Genomic DNA, 13,674 nt, shown 5'->3' with positions numbered 1-13,674 from the left:
TCAAAGAAAGTTTTGAAAAACACCTCAGAACCAACACCTATCAGAGAAAATTCCTCTTACTCACATTGCCCATGTACTCTGAGAGCAGGTCCTGCAAGGCCTGGCGGACAGCATTACACTCTGCCACGATTCTCTCACGCCGGTCATCACGGGTGCAGGATGAATCAGCCATCAGGGCAGCCCCACTAATGATGCTTTCCAAGCGCTCCTCCAGGGAAGGCCTAAAGCGCTCCTCACTGAAGCTCAAGGGGTCCACAATGATTTGTTTCTGCAAAGGAAGCGTTAGTGACTATTAGTGTCATCTCTATTTCCTTCAATATTCAAGAAGGTGAGGAAAATGCTGTTTAGAAACACCAATATATAACACAAAAAATTTTAATGCCTGAAACAAAGTTATACTTGGCAGATGAGGGGCATCCCACACAAGTTGGCTGATGGTGGATTACTTCTTAAAGAAGGCAATGGAAGCAATACTATCAAGCTGAAGTGGTCTGAATACGGTATGATATCTCAAATGCAAACAGAAATATGTCAGCACAAAAATCATGTTCATGCTACTTAATCTGAATATCTAAAGGTCAACATATATCATAATAGTAAGTTACCAAATGAGAATTACAAGAAAAATAAACATCAGCACTCTTTTTCTATGTACAGAATGTAAAACTGTCACATGATAGTAACAGAACTGTTTCACCACACACACACACACAAAAGCACTGACTTTTGTTGTCAAGGTTTCAGAAAAGTCATTTATCATCAGTTTCAACTGTCCTCACCTTATACATTTCGAAGTTTATAAATGATTCAGTCTCAAGTTTATTCTGCTAATTCCAAATTAAGAGACTTTATTACCTCAAAGACCTTCAGGTATTCTATAAGAGATGACAGCAATCTGTCCCAAAAAAGCCACTCTTTAAGATACAACTGCCCCCTAAAAAATAAATTCTTCCTCTGTCTCCCCTTACTCCCCCAACTCCACTCAAATTGAGATTTACCACTGATGAATAAAGTCAGGTCACAAGTAAGCTATAGGTACAAGGTCTAACATCAACAGTCGCAGGACAGGATCTACTGGCCTTCCATAGACTTTCCACTTGATCCAATCCATCCTCACACCAATAAATGTCTGCACAAATATTCTGCCTTTATTTTTCTTTATAGGGACTATGTTCTTATGGATTTCAATTTAAATGCTAAGTTTTTTCCCTCCTTAAAAGAGCCTGCCCTTTTCCAATAAATACACATTTCTTCTTTCTTTTTCAAAAAATCATCCATTTCAAAACTGAACATATGATTCCTTCAGTTTAATATTAACCTACATTACAGCTGACAGTTTTTCTTACCAGACTAAGTTACTGCAGTTATTTCTCTGGTCAAAACTGAACACACAATGCCTTCTTCACAATGACCAATAGGAAGGAGGAAGGAATGGTCACAGGATTTTAACAGTCACAGAACTTCAACAGACCTATAAGCATCTAGTCCAATCCCCTCCTTTTATGAATGAAGTTTCACTGTACCCTAAAGAGGTTAAGTGACCTCTAATAGAAACTACTCAACTTAGGGCAAAATGTAACCTTTATTGCCTTGAATGAGGCCAGTAGCTAATACTGTCAAATTTGAAGGGGAAAAACAACAGTGCCAGTTAATTGTAAGATATATCTTAAGAATTTGCTATAAGTTCATTTAATGTTTAAGGTTCCGGGGTAAAAATTCAGTTCTAACATCATAGACTTTTGACTTAACACTGTCTTTACCCAAGCCAAAGTAAAGAGGTGAGACAAAGGAAAGAAAAATCAAGAAAAACTGTTAAAATGCACTCTATTATATTCACTCTGTACTTCAAAGCATTCCTACTTATGAAAGGATGCTTGTCACCTGAAAGGTAATTTTCTCTTATGATAATCTTTTTTTTAAATTAACAGTTGATTCAAAAAAAAAACAAACAAACAAACTTAAAGATATCTTGAACTGCTGCCATCTACTGGAAGCCATGAGGCATTGTGGGTAGGAATTTAAAACCATAAAATGCATCCCCAAAAATTACGACTAGAGTTGACACACAGGATAGTACGTGCACAGAATATATACACAGAACATATCTGGGGCATCATTTATAAAAAGTGATTATATGGCATTATGCTAACAAAGTATTTTAATTCTAAATTTGCTCCCACTTGATTCAATTTTGCCTTTATTACAATTTAGTTATTGAGAAGTGTGTCTAGGCAAATAAGATTAAGATGACAGCACTTTTGCTGTAGTCATTTATGATGTGTCTATAACTCTCACTAGACTGTGAGTATCTGGAGCACACAGCCTAAGTGCACTTTGCCTCTATATCTTCCATAGGTTCACATCTCCCAGAAGGTTAAAATCTTGGTTGAAAAGAATTGAATTCATATCTAAAGAATGACCTATAAGGAAACACAAGTTGCATTACAAAAATTCAGAAGTTTAACTAAAACTAAAAAAGAAAAGAGAAGGGATGGTGAAAAGGGACAGGAGGGGAGGGGGAAGAAAAGATAAATGCTTTAGGCCAAGATCAAGTTGACTGATGGTTCATAAAATTTCTTTCAATTTACACTACGAATCTAAGTCGAAATCAAGCAATCATGAGAAACCTTAATCACATTTCCCCACAAATCTGTTAACTTTGAGGGATCATCAAGAGCCTGAAGTCTCATCCCAAGTATAACTTACATCAAAGTTATTGAGGGCATATGCCAGTTCTCCTCCTCCTCCACCTGGGTGCTGAGAGGCATCATCTGATGCAGTGGCCTGGGCTGCATTAGAAATTCCTGTGACTGCCTGTTGCAGCTGCTTGTATATCAGGTCTCTGTTGGCCTTGTAGGCTGCAACATCAGGGTGCTGTAGGCATGCCTGGGATGCAGTATAGAGGATTGGAACGTTTTTCTGCAGGATTCCTCTGGCTGCAGCCATCTGATCACGATGGCCCACATCTTTCAGTTCCTACAAAAGTAAAACAAGAATATGGGTTCTATTCATACAAATTTGACAGTGAATTCTAAAAAGTTAGAATTTCTGCTAATTAGATGTTACTTCCATTAACAGTTTGGCTTGAAAGTTCATCACAAAGGTCACAGTATGACTTAGTAGCTCAGAGTTTAAACTTTCCTAAAACACAAAGACCTGATTTTCAATCTCCAGCTCTAGTTTTTACTATTATGATCCTATTTAAACTCTCCATACTCACTTTCTCCTTCTGTAAAATAGGAGCAGTATTTTGTTCTCTTACAAATTCCTTGAGGATTAAATGGAACGATGCATGTAAGGCATCTAGAAGAGCACTAATAAAAAACAAAACCATGAAAACGAGCATCTTGATTACAACCTTATTAAGATGGATATACCTATTTCAACTAAAATACAAAAAATAAAGAGATATTTAAATACAGCAAAATTTGTTAAGATGACTTCTTTTTTATTAAGTTATAAAAGTTCACTGAGAGAGTTTTGTGAAATTTGGGATGAGATACCACAGATATCTCAAAACCACAAACTACTCAAACCAGCCAGGTGAGGATATGGAAGGCTGTTCTCCCAAGTACAGAACATCTTGTTTCCCCTTTCCCATCCCAAAGACCACCTTAGGACCCAGATTATTAGGGCATAAATCTGAAGTCCATGGACTCCATGACTTTAACCCAAAAGGTTTGTATTAATATTTCACTATAATACTCTATAGACATGCAGTCTTAGGTGAACTATTCTTTCTCAATTTCCTCTATCCCATAACTATAATCCACAGTTAAAATGATTTGAGGTTCCTAACATGGTTTCAACTACCAGCATTTGCTTGGTAAACTGGGTGAATATGCTAAGTGATACCAACAATAAATTAGATGGGAAGGGAGTACTTCTGGTATTCCTGTATTACTGCAATTACTCAGAGAAAACTAAGTCTTCAGTAAATGTGGATTTGCCACCACAGAAGAAAAATGTAAGTGATAACCATAACTGACCACCAACTGTTTCAACTATTTTATGTGTGATCCTAGAATTTCAATATTAATGTCATCAACTGAGACCTAGAGTATAATTTAAATGTTTTTAAAGTAAGTACAACACGTGTAAACAGTAAGAGAAAACCGACTTAGAAAGGGCAAAGTCAATTACTCAATTTAAAGTCTGACTTAACTGTTTATGGGTCATCTTTCTAAATGAGTTCCTAATTAAGCATTAGAGACACCAAACTGGCTTTTTTCTGAAACTTCATCTCACTATGTTTTAGGTTTGCATCTTTATTGAAACTTTGTACAATATGACACGTTACTTTTCCTGCTAGAATTCTTTTCTCATTTGGAATATGAATTTGCAAGTAATAGCTCATAGCACTTCAAATGCCCTGTAGCATAATACATTAGGCTAAATATTCAGAAACAGGACCCTGTGGATTTTGATTATCAGTGATCATTTCAAGACTCAAGCTATGACAGGGGGTTGAGGCTCACCATTATGCTTAAACAGCTGGTGCACATGTTCTGTGTGGCATTTCCTAAGTGTCTTCCCTCACCACAACCTCAGGGACTTTTACGCTTTCTAAGAAGGCATTTGCCTTTATAATATCCTCTATTTTATAGAAACACTTTGCAATCAACTTTGTGGATACCTCTTAAGTATCCTAAATCACCATAGTCTTTTACAAAGGTTAGCAAAGACACTTGTGGTCACCCAAAGTTATATAATAGGTGCCACAATTCCTGTTCAACACATAAGTTTCCTAGAGCTACTTCCCGGCCTGGTATGATAAACTCCTACCTTCCCAAAGATGACATGAGGTTCAATACTCAAAAAGGACACCATGGACTTAGAGGGTGATCATTTTAAGACTCAAGCTACGACAAAGGGCTAGGCTTACACGTGCTGTGTGGCATTTTCTGAATATCTTGCCCTCACCACAACATATCTTTGACAGACTTCTTTTTACAAGCAAGGAGGATGCATTTTAATCTATGATGAAAATGACAGCTACCATCATTTGTCCTAACTGCTAAAGTGTTCTAGCTTCTCTCTTTTTAGAAGTGCTTCTGCCACAGCATAAAGAACTAGATTTTAAGTAAAGATAGGAAAACAGACACTATCACAAGGCAGCACTAGTTACTGTAATAAGAAAAATGATCAATCATAAGAATACTTTTCAAAATATACAGTGCTAGGACTTCCCTGGTGGTCCAGTGGCTGAGACTCCATGCTCCCAATTCAGGTCTGATCCCTGGTCAGGAAACTAGATCCCACATCCTGCAACTAAAATCCAATGCAGCCAAAAATAAGATACAGGGGGCTGGTAAGTAATCTGGATTAATGGGGGGGGGGAGACAAACTATTAAGCAATTTAATAGATTACATACAAAATTAGAGTTCCTTGGTCTACTTTAGGCTTACTTCCCCAGTGTGACCAAACAAACTCAGGAACAAACAAAACAAAGTGGAAATGACTCCTTCTAACGTAATTTGAACTAACCATCACACAAGTAACCAAGAAACAGAAGCTAAGTTCTAAGCAATCCAGAACACTTTCTAACCAAGATCCGAAAATTCAAATGACAATTTCCTCTCATGTCCCTCTTAACAATGTAAAATTGCAGCCATAGTTACTTTTGATCAGATGTCTTCTCTTGGATTCAAATGACAACACTTAAAAAATTGTCCATGGTCAAACCCATCCAGTCCACATGATTTACACATAAAACAGACAGTGGCAATATTATCCGTTACCAATTTGTTCACACTTTCAGAAAAATAATCACGAAAATCAGAGTTGACAGACTAGGTAAGAAGCACTATGTTTTTAACAAACCTATCTCAACAAGCTCGTGTACCTGGGTGGGTGGAACGTAAACATCAAAGAAGTCCATCTTTAGCATTTTAGGGAGGCAGAGCTGACAATGTAAGGCAGAAGTAGTCCTCCTCAGAAAAACCAGCGTCAGTGCTATGGCAGATCCTTACCCCTACCATCTATTTCACCCTGACAGTCAAAGAAGAGTCTGCAGCCAGTCTAATAGAAATTCAAAACTTCTACTCAGCAAATGATGTTCTAGCCCAAGAAAGTAACAGATTACGGACACACACAGAATCGCATTCCAGATGGATCTGCAGTACAGCAAAATGAGGTTTTTCTCTCATTTGTTAAACACGTATTTATTGAACACTATTGTATCTAGGCAGTGTTCTAGGCACTAGGAATTACAGTAGCAGATTAAACAATATGCCTGTCTTCTGGAGCCATACAGCCTAGGTTCAAAAGTGGCTCTACCACTTCTAGATGAATGTCCGTGCCAAATTAATTAACCTCGCTACACTACAGTTCCTCCATCTATAAAATTAACATCTGATCAATTATAGGATCTACTTTACACTACTTTTGTGAGGATTAAACAAACTTGTCCTTAAAAAGTGCTTATAACAGTGTTTAGTGCATAGTAAACACCTTTTGAAAGTTATTCACTATTATTTTCAACACCATACTCACCCCTACACCATGTTCCAAAAAACCCTTAATGACAAACTGGTAAATTCCAGAGTTCCTGTACACCTTATAAGGTTCAGCATTTCCTCACTGGGTGGCTGTTGCTTAAATGGTACAGGGGAGCTAAAGCAGCCAAGTATGCACATCATATCCAAATACTGCTCGTGAGGAAATCCCTTTTCTGGACTAGGGTTACCTCTAAAGATAAAAGGCTTGATGAGGAAGTGAACTATTACATACCACACCTGGGGAGAGAAAGAAAGGTCAAAGGTGAAAACAGACTAGGATACTAAGCACACAGCAGTAGAGGAATTCTGCCAGAAAACACAAAGTGTGGAAAACTGTGACCAGTAACTAAAGGAGGCCAGTGGAAAGTACCTAAAACAGAGAGTGAAGATTCCACCAGGCTGGCACATTAGGATAAAATGAATTGCTATTTAATTCCCAAGAAAAGCATTCGGTTCAGTTCAGTCACTCAGTCGTGTCCGACTCTTCGCAACCCCATGAGTCGCAGCACGCCAGGCCTCCCTGTCCATCACCAACTACCGGAGTTCACTCAAACTCATGTCCATCGAGTCGGTGATGCCATCCAGCCATCTCATCTTCTGTTGTCGCCTTCTCCTCCTGCCCTCAATCTTTCCCAGCATCAGTCTTTTCCAATGAGTCAATTCTTCACATGAGGTGGCCAACATATTGGAGTTTCAGCTTCGGCATCAGTCCTTCCAATGAACACCCAGGACTGATCTCCTTTATAATGGACTGGCTGGATCTCCTTGCAGTCCAGGGGATTCTCAAGAGTCTTCTCCAACACCACAGTTCAAAAGCATCAATTCTTCGGCACTCAGCTTTCTTCACAGTCCACCTCTCATATCCATACATGACCACTGGAAAAACCATACCCTTGACTAGATGGACCTTTGCTGGCAAAGTAGTATCTCGGCTTTTCAATATGCTGTCTAGTTTGGTCATAACTTTCCTTCCAAGGAGTAAGCATCTTTTAATTTAATGGCTGCTATCACTGTCTGCAGTGATTTTGGAGCCCCAAAAAATAAAGTCTGACACTGTTTCCCCATCTATTTCCCATGAAGTGATGGAACCAGATGCCACGATCTTCCTTTTCTGAATGTTGAGCTTTAAGCCAACTTCTTCACTCTCCACTTTCACTTTCATCAAGAGGCTTTTTAGTTCCTCTTCACTTTCTGCCAAAAGAGTGGTATCATCTGCATATCTGAGGTGATTGATATTTCTCCAGGCAATCTTGATTCCAGCTTGTGCTTCTTCCAGCCCAGCGTTTCTCACGATGTACTCCCATCTCTCAGAATTTTCCACAATTTATTGTGATCCACACAGTCAAAGGCTTTGGCGTAGTCAAGAAAGCAGAAATAGATGTTTTACTGGAACTCTCTTGCTTCTTCCATGATCCAGCGGATGCTGGCAATTTGATCGCTGGTTCCTCTGCCTTTTCTAAAACCAGCTTGAACATCTGGAAGTTCATGGCTCACATACTGCTGAAGCCTGGCTTGGAAAATTTTAAGCATTACTTTACTAGCGTGTGAGATGAGTGCAACTGTGCCGTAGTTTGAGCATTCTTTGGCATTGCCTTTTTTTGGGATTGGAATGAAAACTGACCTTTCCCATTAGTTTCAAGAAATACACACCAAGTCCCAGGCCCTATAATAGGTTGTATTATGATTGGGGGCACACAGGCACCCATAGCCAACCTATTCAACATATTCTACTGTAGGAGGATAAAGGTTAAAGAATCAGGCCCAAGGAAAACTGTAAGTGACCAGGAAATACTACAAACCCAAGACAAACTTTAGAATCTATCACTCAAGATACCAGCAGAAAACATATGGTAAGATCAAACTAGGTAATTCAAAGATGTTGAGAGACTATGTTACAAAATTATGGAGATAAAGTACAGAAAAACCGCAGGCTATTAGGGCACTTGGGCCCAAAGAGATGAAATGAGACAGCAGTTACCAGAAACCTGGGAATGAGGCAGAGGGAGAACACAACCCAAAAGAGGCTATGACATTTAGCCACCAAGGACAACCAGGAGGTAGGGATAAACCCCAGTTCACTGCCCTCTGATCTCCTAATGGTGCTCCCACTAGCCAACCCAACCAGAAGCCAGAGGGGAAAGAAGCCACTGGATGCAGTCCTGTAGACAGGTTAGGCTCTTGGGGCAGAGAGTAGGGTAATCAAGAGCAGAAAACAGATACGGAGGGGCTCATAGAAGATCTTCCGGCACATTAACGAGTAACGTCAAGATTCCTATGACATCTTATTTGGGAAGCGTTTTTTTTTTAATACATCAGGGACTTATAATTAAGGAACTCTTCATGGACTCAAAGCACACAGAATTAAAACTCAGGTAACATTTTTCTCCAGTACGTTTCTCCAGTAGCATACAAAATTCTGGACTATTACTGTGTTTATCTCAAGAACATCATTAATTTACTTATTCCACCATTTTGAAAGATATGCAATAGTGTCAGTCTAAATATTCTCACTTTCCTCAAATAATGGTAAGTCTTCATAAATCAAGATCAGACTAGGTTTTAAGAGAGTAGGACTATTCATCAAACTATTTTTAAAATATAACATTTATTTCACATATTCAAAAGAGAACTTATATCAAGAACATCCAGTAAAATCAATTGTGAACATAATTTTGGCAGCTTGCCATATTTATAGAATAACCACACTATCATACAACAAATTCTTCTTAGGATTAAACAGGTCCAGCAAAAAGAAAAAAATAATTGTGATTTATGTGATAGAGACATAAGCTAATTCAAGGACAAATGATAAAAGTGCACTGAGCCTACATTAACTAAATTACTCAAGCAATACAACAAATCTAGCTATATTATCATGTATAATACTAAGTACTGGAAATGTAAAATCAGGATCCCGTATGTGCAGATTCAGTCTGATCACATCTTATAGCTTGAAATACGAGCAGTAACTACTATTCACCAACTGCCCACTGCTGAGGGCCTACTAAGAATCTGGTGCTATATTAAATACTTCACATACATTATTTAATTCAATCTTCTCAATTTTTATTCTACTGTTAATGTAACCAAATCAAAGTCTAAGTCTCCAAAGCTGAAGCTGTAATATACTGAACATTTACATTACGGACCCCATTTTCTTCATGCCTGTCAGAGCGCTCTTGAATGTTCCTGTTCTCAGGAAGGTCTACCCTGTCACAGCAGAAAGGAGATTTTCATTACCCCGAGTCAGATATAGTTAATTGCTTTCCTCTTTCCAATGATCAGTAAGGAATGGGCACATTATACAATCCATTATTTAGGGCAAATCTGTTAAAGGCTTCTAGATCATTTGCTTATTCAGAGAGACATATGGAAGAAACAACCTTTTCTTTCCTCACTGGACATACCAACTGTGTGCAAATGCCATGCCTACAGCCTCTTCAGTGACGCACACTGAAGATGGCACTGCTGGAAAATGTGAAGACATGGAAACCTTGATGATACTTGCAAAACCTTTAAATTTAACAACCCTGAAGTCACTTAACCTATCCTGGGGCTTCTAATCAGTGAGAAAATAAACCCCCCAATGTTCATGCAATTTAGGAGCTAGGTTTTCTGTAAACTGCAGTGCAAAATTATCCTAACCAATATAGGTATCAACTAACAATAATAAGAATTCATCTTTTCAGGACTTTTAAGAAATAAGCATAGCACAAGCTTAATCAGGGCTGTGCAAGTTATTAGAGTCAGAAGGTGACACATGTATCCCCTCTAGAGAACGTGCATCTAACACACAGCATCCAATAGAAAGGGCACAGGGAGACTTCAAGCATCCCAAGAGCAAAACACCAAAGGGTGAGCAAAAGCTGGAAAAATAAGAACACTGATCCACATGTCACACAACATAAATTCCTAATACTATAAAATCTAGTAATAACAAATGATAAGAAATACTTAAAAGTTACAAAATATGGAGGGCAAGATACTTTCTGATATAGAATTCCAATATATTTTTGACTGGATTTTTAGATGTCTGAATTAAATTTCACCATCAACTCAAGTTCATCCTTGAACACAGAGAAGAAAGGCGTATCACTTCTCCGAATGCTATTGCAAACTGCTAAGGTACCTGAAGTAAAATTTTCACAAGAATCAAAACAGGAGCATAATATGGATACAACCTAATTCTAACTTTAGTTACTGAAGGACACATCATAAACTAAATGTCTTAATGGAACTATATTAGAAGAGGGAGATATTGGCACCTTTTGAAGACTTAGGTTAAATGGATTTTTCCCACTAGGTAATAATATAAACAACTTAAATATATCCCCAAATCATGACCATACCTGTTGTCTTTTGGCTGCCATAATGTTCAGTTTATCCACTTCAGGTTTCAGGGCTTTATACTGTATTCCCAAGTCCTGTTCAGTGCCAGCATTCCTCAGTTTCAAGATACCATCTTCTACCTATAAAACAAAACCCCACAAAAGAAAAATTCTCAACAATACAAGTCTGTACATAAAGAAGATCTAGAACTTTTTATTCCTTTCAACAGCTACTCAGATAATAATCCAAACTTCCCCTTAAATTTACATTTGGGCAGGTACCACATGGGAGTTTTACGGGAGGTAGGAAAAGACTGTATTATTTTGGCTTTCATGTAAAGGATATAATTTACCATATCTTGATTTCTCAACTCTGGAACTCTACTGGTACAAAGAAATGCTTAATCACTACCACAAAAAGGGAAGAAGTCAAAAACAATACCTTTTCTGCAAAGACAACATAGGCCCACAGCATAGCCAGTATGATGTCCACGTGGAATAGAGGAGCAAATGGAAATTAAAAACATTCCTGGTCCACTTAGGTAAACCAAGTTCATAACCAAACCAAATCCTAAGGAATGCTGAACTAAGTATGGCCAGCAGCAGCCTCACTGTGATAGAACAAATTACAGACATCAGCCTGTACTTACAAGTTTCAGCTGAACAAGTAATTTGTAGACATCTGCCATGTCAGCCAAAATAAGCAGCCGGGTAACAGCAGAGAGCAAAGCCCGAGCTGCCCGAACCATGTTGCCACGCTTCACAGAAGAGCAGGGATCATCTGCAAACTCTCCTGCAGCACTCTTCATCAAATCACCTGTTTTACAGAATGGAAAATAAACTCAGCAGGAATGAACCAAATAACTGGTCTACATTTTAAAAAACGATAATTCAAACTTTGTATATTCATACACAGAATTTAAGGATTTTCATTTCTGCTATTTTCCTCTTGCATTTGTCTTCTAGCTGTCACTAAGACAAGCAACCGCATATATTCCTGGTAAAAGCACAGTATCTGCAAAGTGATTTAGCACTACATATCAAAAGCCTGAAAAATACTTCTTTCCAATAAGAAAAAAAATACTTCTTTCCATTGATCCAGTAATACTCCTTTCCAAAAAGGACCACTGTATGTATCCTATAGGGAAAAAAATTCAAGATTTGAATGGGAAGAAAAAAATGGATCTAACACAATCTACCCGCACATCCAAAGAATGATACAGAAACATAGCAACCATCATGAAGGAACACCACACCTCATTAGGCATTTCAACTGTCTAATACATAGAGCTCAAACAGAAACTCACTGGTATGTGAAAAGACAAGAGCTGGTCACGGACTCATTCATCTTCCTCATAGCAAAACACTTCCAACAGTTCAAATGCCCAAGCAAGTATCTAGTTAAGTAAATTATGGTAAAGCCTACAACTGACTAGTATGCAAATATTAACATATATATGAAAAATGTTAAAGTTTATGAAATCTTCAACAGAAAAAAGATTAAATGATAAATGTATATAATCTGTGCTTTAAAAAAAAGGAAAAAGATTGGAGTAAAAACACAAATAATTATATAAGATACAATCTAATTCTACATTATTCTGTATTTATAAAAACATTTTCTGTAACAGATATCATATTCATAACTTTAAAAATTAACCTAAAAATATATACATTTTACTAGTTATGAGGAATATCCAGCTTATACAATCCCACCTTCAACAATGCTAAGAAGTTCTAACATTTCCTAGAAACTTGTAAAGTAACTTATACTTTTTTGTTATGTGTTTCTAATAATAATCATTTAAGCTGCTTATCGTTTTCTCTTTTCTTATAGTTGGAAGTAGCAGAAGAGCCAGGGCCTGTTCCTCTCTATGGTGACTATCTTTGGATTCCTGGAAAAGCAATTACTCCCTCCATCAACTGAACATGTCCACTTCAGATTAAAGCCTAAAGGCTATTCACTCTCTTATCTCTTCCACAAATGTAAAAAAGCACACTCTCATGAAGCCACGCTAATTCTGAGGAGACCTACAAAACTTCTCTTAACTATCAAAATTTTAGTTGTAGAATACGAGCTGTAGTGGGGGAGTTAAATTCACCCTCAGTTCAGTTGCTCAGTCACGTCTGACTCTCTGCAACCTCACTGACTGCAGTACGCCAGGCTTCCCTGTCTGTCACTAACTCCCAGAGGTTGCACAAACTCATGTCCATCAAGTCAGTGATGCCATCCAACCGTCTGATCCTCTTTCGTCCCCTTCTTCTGCCTTCAATCTTTCCCAGCACTAGAGTCTTTTCCAATGAGTCAGTTCTTCAAATCAGGTGGCCAAAGTATTGGAGCTTCAAGCTTCAGCAACAGTCCTTCCGATGTATGTTCAGGGCTGATTTCCTTTAGAATTGACTGGTTTGATCTCCTTGCTGTCCTAGAGACTCACAAGGGTCTTCTCCAACACCACAGTTAAAAAGCATCAGTTATTAGGCACTCAGCTTTCTTTACGGTCCAACTCTCACATCCATACATGACTACCAGAAAAACCGTACCTTTGATTAAATGGACCTTTGTCTTTAAAGTATATGTCTCTGCTTTTTAATAAGCTTTCTAGGTTGGTCATAGCTTTTCTTCCAAGGAGCAAGCGTCTTTTAATTTCATGGCTCCAGTCACCATCTGTGGTGACTTTGGAGCCCAAGAAAATAAGTCTCTGTTTCCATTGTTTCCCACCTATTTGCCATGAAGTGATGGGACCGGATATCATGATCTTCATTTTTGAATGCTGAGTTTTAAGCCAGCTTTTTCACTCTCCTCTTTCACTTTCATCAAGAGGCTCTTTAGTTCCTCTTCACTTTC

General features: G+C 38.1%; 1 protein-coding gene across 6 annotated transcripts in view; it reads right to left on the bottom strand.

Annotated features, from left to right (window-relative positions):
- CTNNA1 (catenin alpha 1) overlaps positions 1–13,674 on the bottom strand; it is a 332,795-nt gene that overhangs the window by 103,388 nt on the left and 215,733 nt on the right. For all 6 annotated transcript variants that reach the window (XM_060415818.1, XM_060415817.1, XM_004008841.6 and 3 more), the window contains 4 exons: positions 11,480–11,646; positions 10,851–10,970; positions 2,707–2,976; positions 65–268 (listed from right to left, as the gene is read on the bottom strand). In XM_060415818.1, the coding sequence (XP_060271801.1) occupies positions 65–268; positions 2,707–2,976; positions 10,851–10,970; positions 11,480–11,646 (761 nt within the window). The remainder of the gene's footprint in view (positions 1–64; positions 269–2,706; positions 2,977–10,850; positions 10,971–11,479; positions 11,647–13,674) is intronic.

The sequence above is a fragment of the Ovis aries genome, chromosome 5 (genome assembly GCF_016772045.2).
Source record: "Ovis aries strain OAR_USU_Benz2616 breed Rambouillet chromosome 5, ARS-UI_Ramb_v3.0, whole genome shotgun sequence".
Lineage (NCBI taxonomy): Eukaryota > Metazoa > Chordata > Mammalia > Artiodactyla > Bovidae > Ovis > Ovis aries.
The sequence above is the reverse complement of the archived record's forward strand: the minus strand, read 5'-3'. Positions and strand labels throughout refer to the sequence as shown.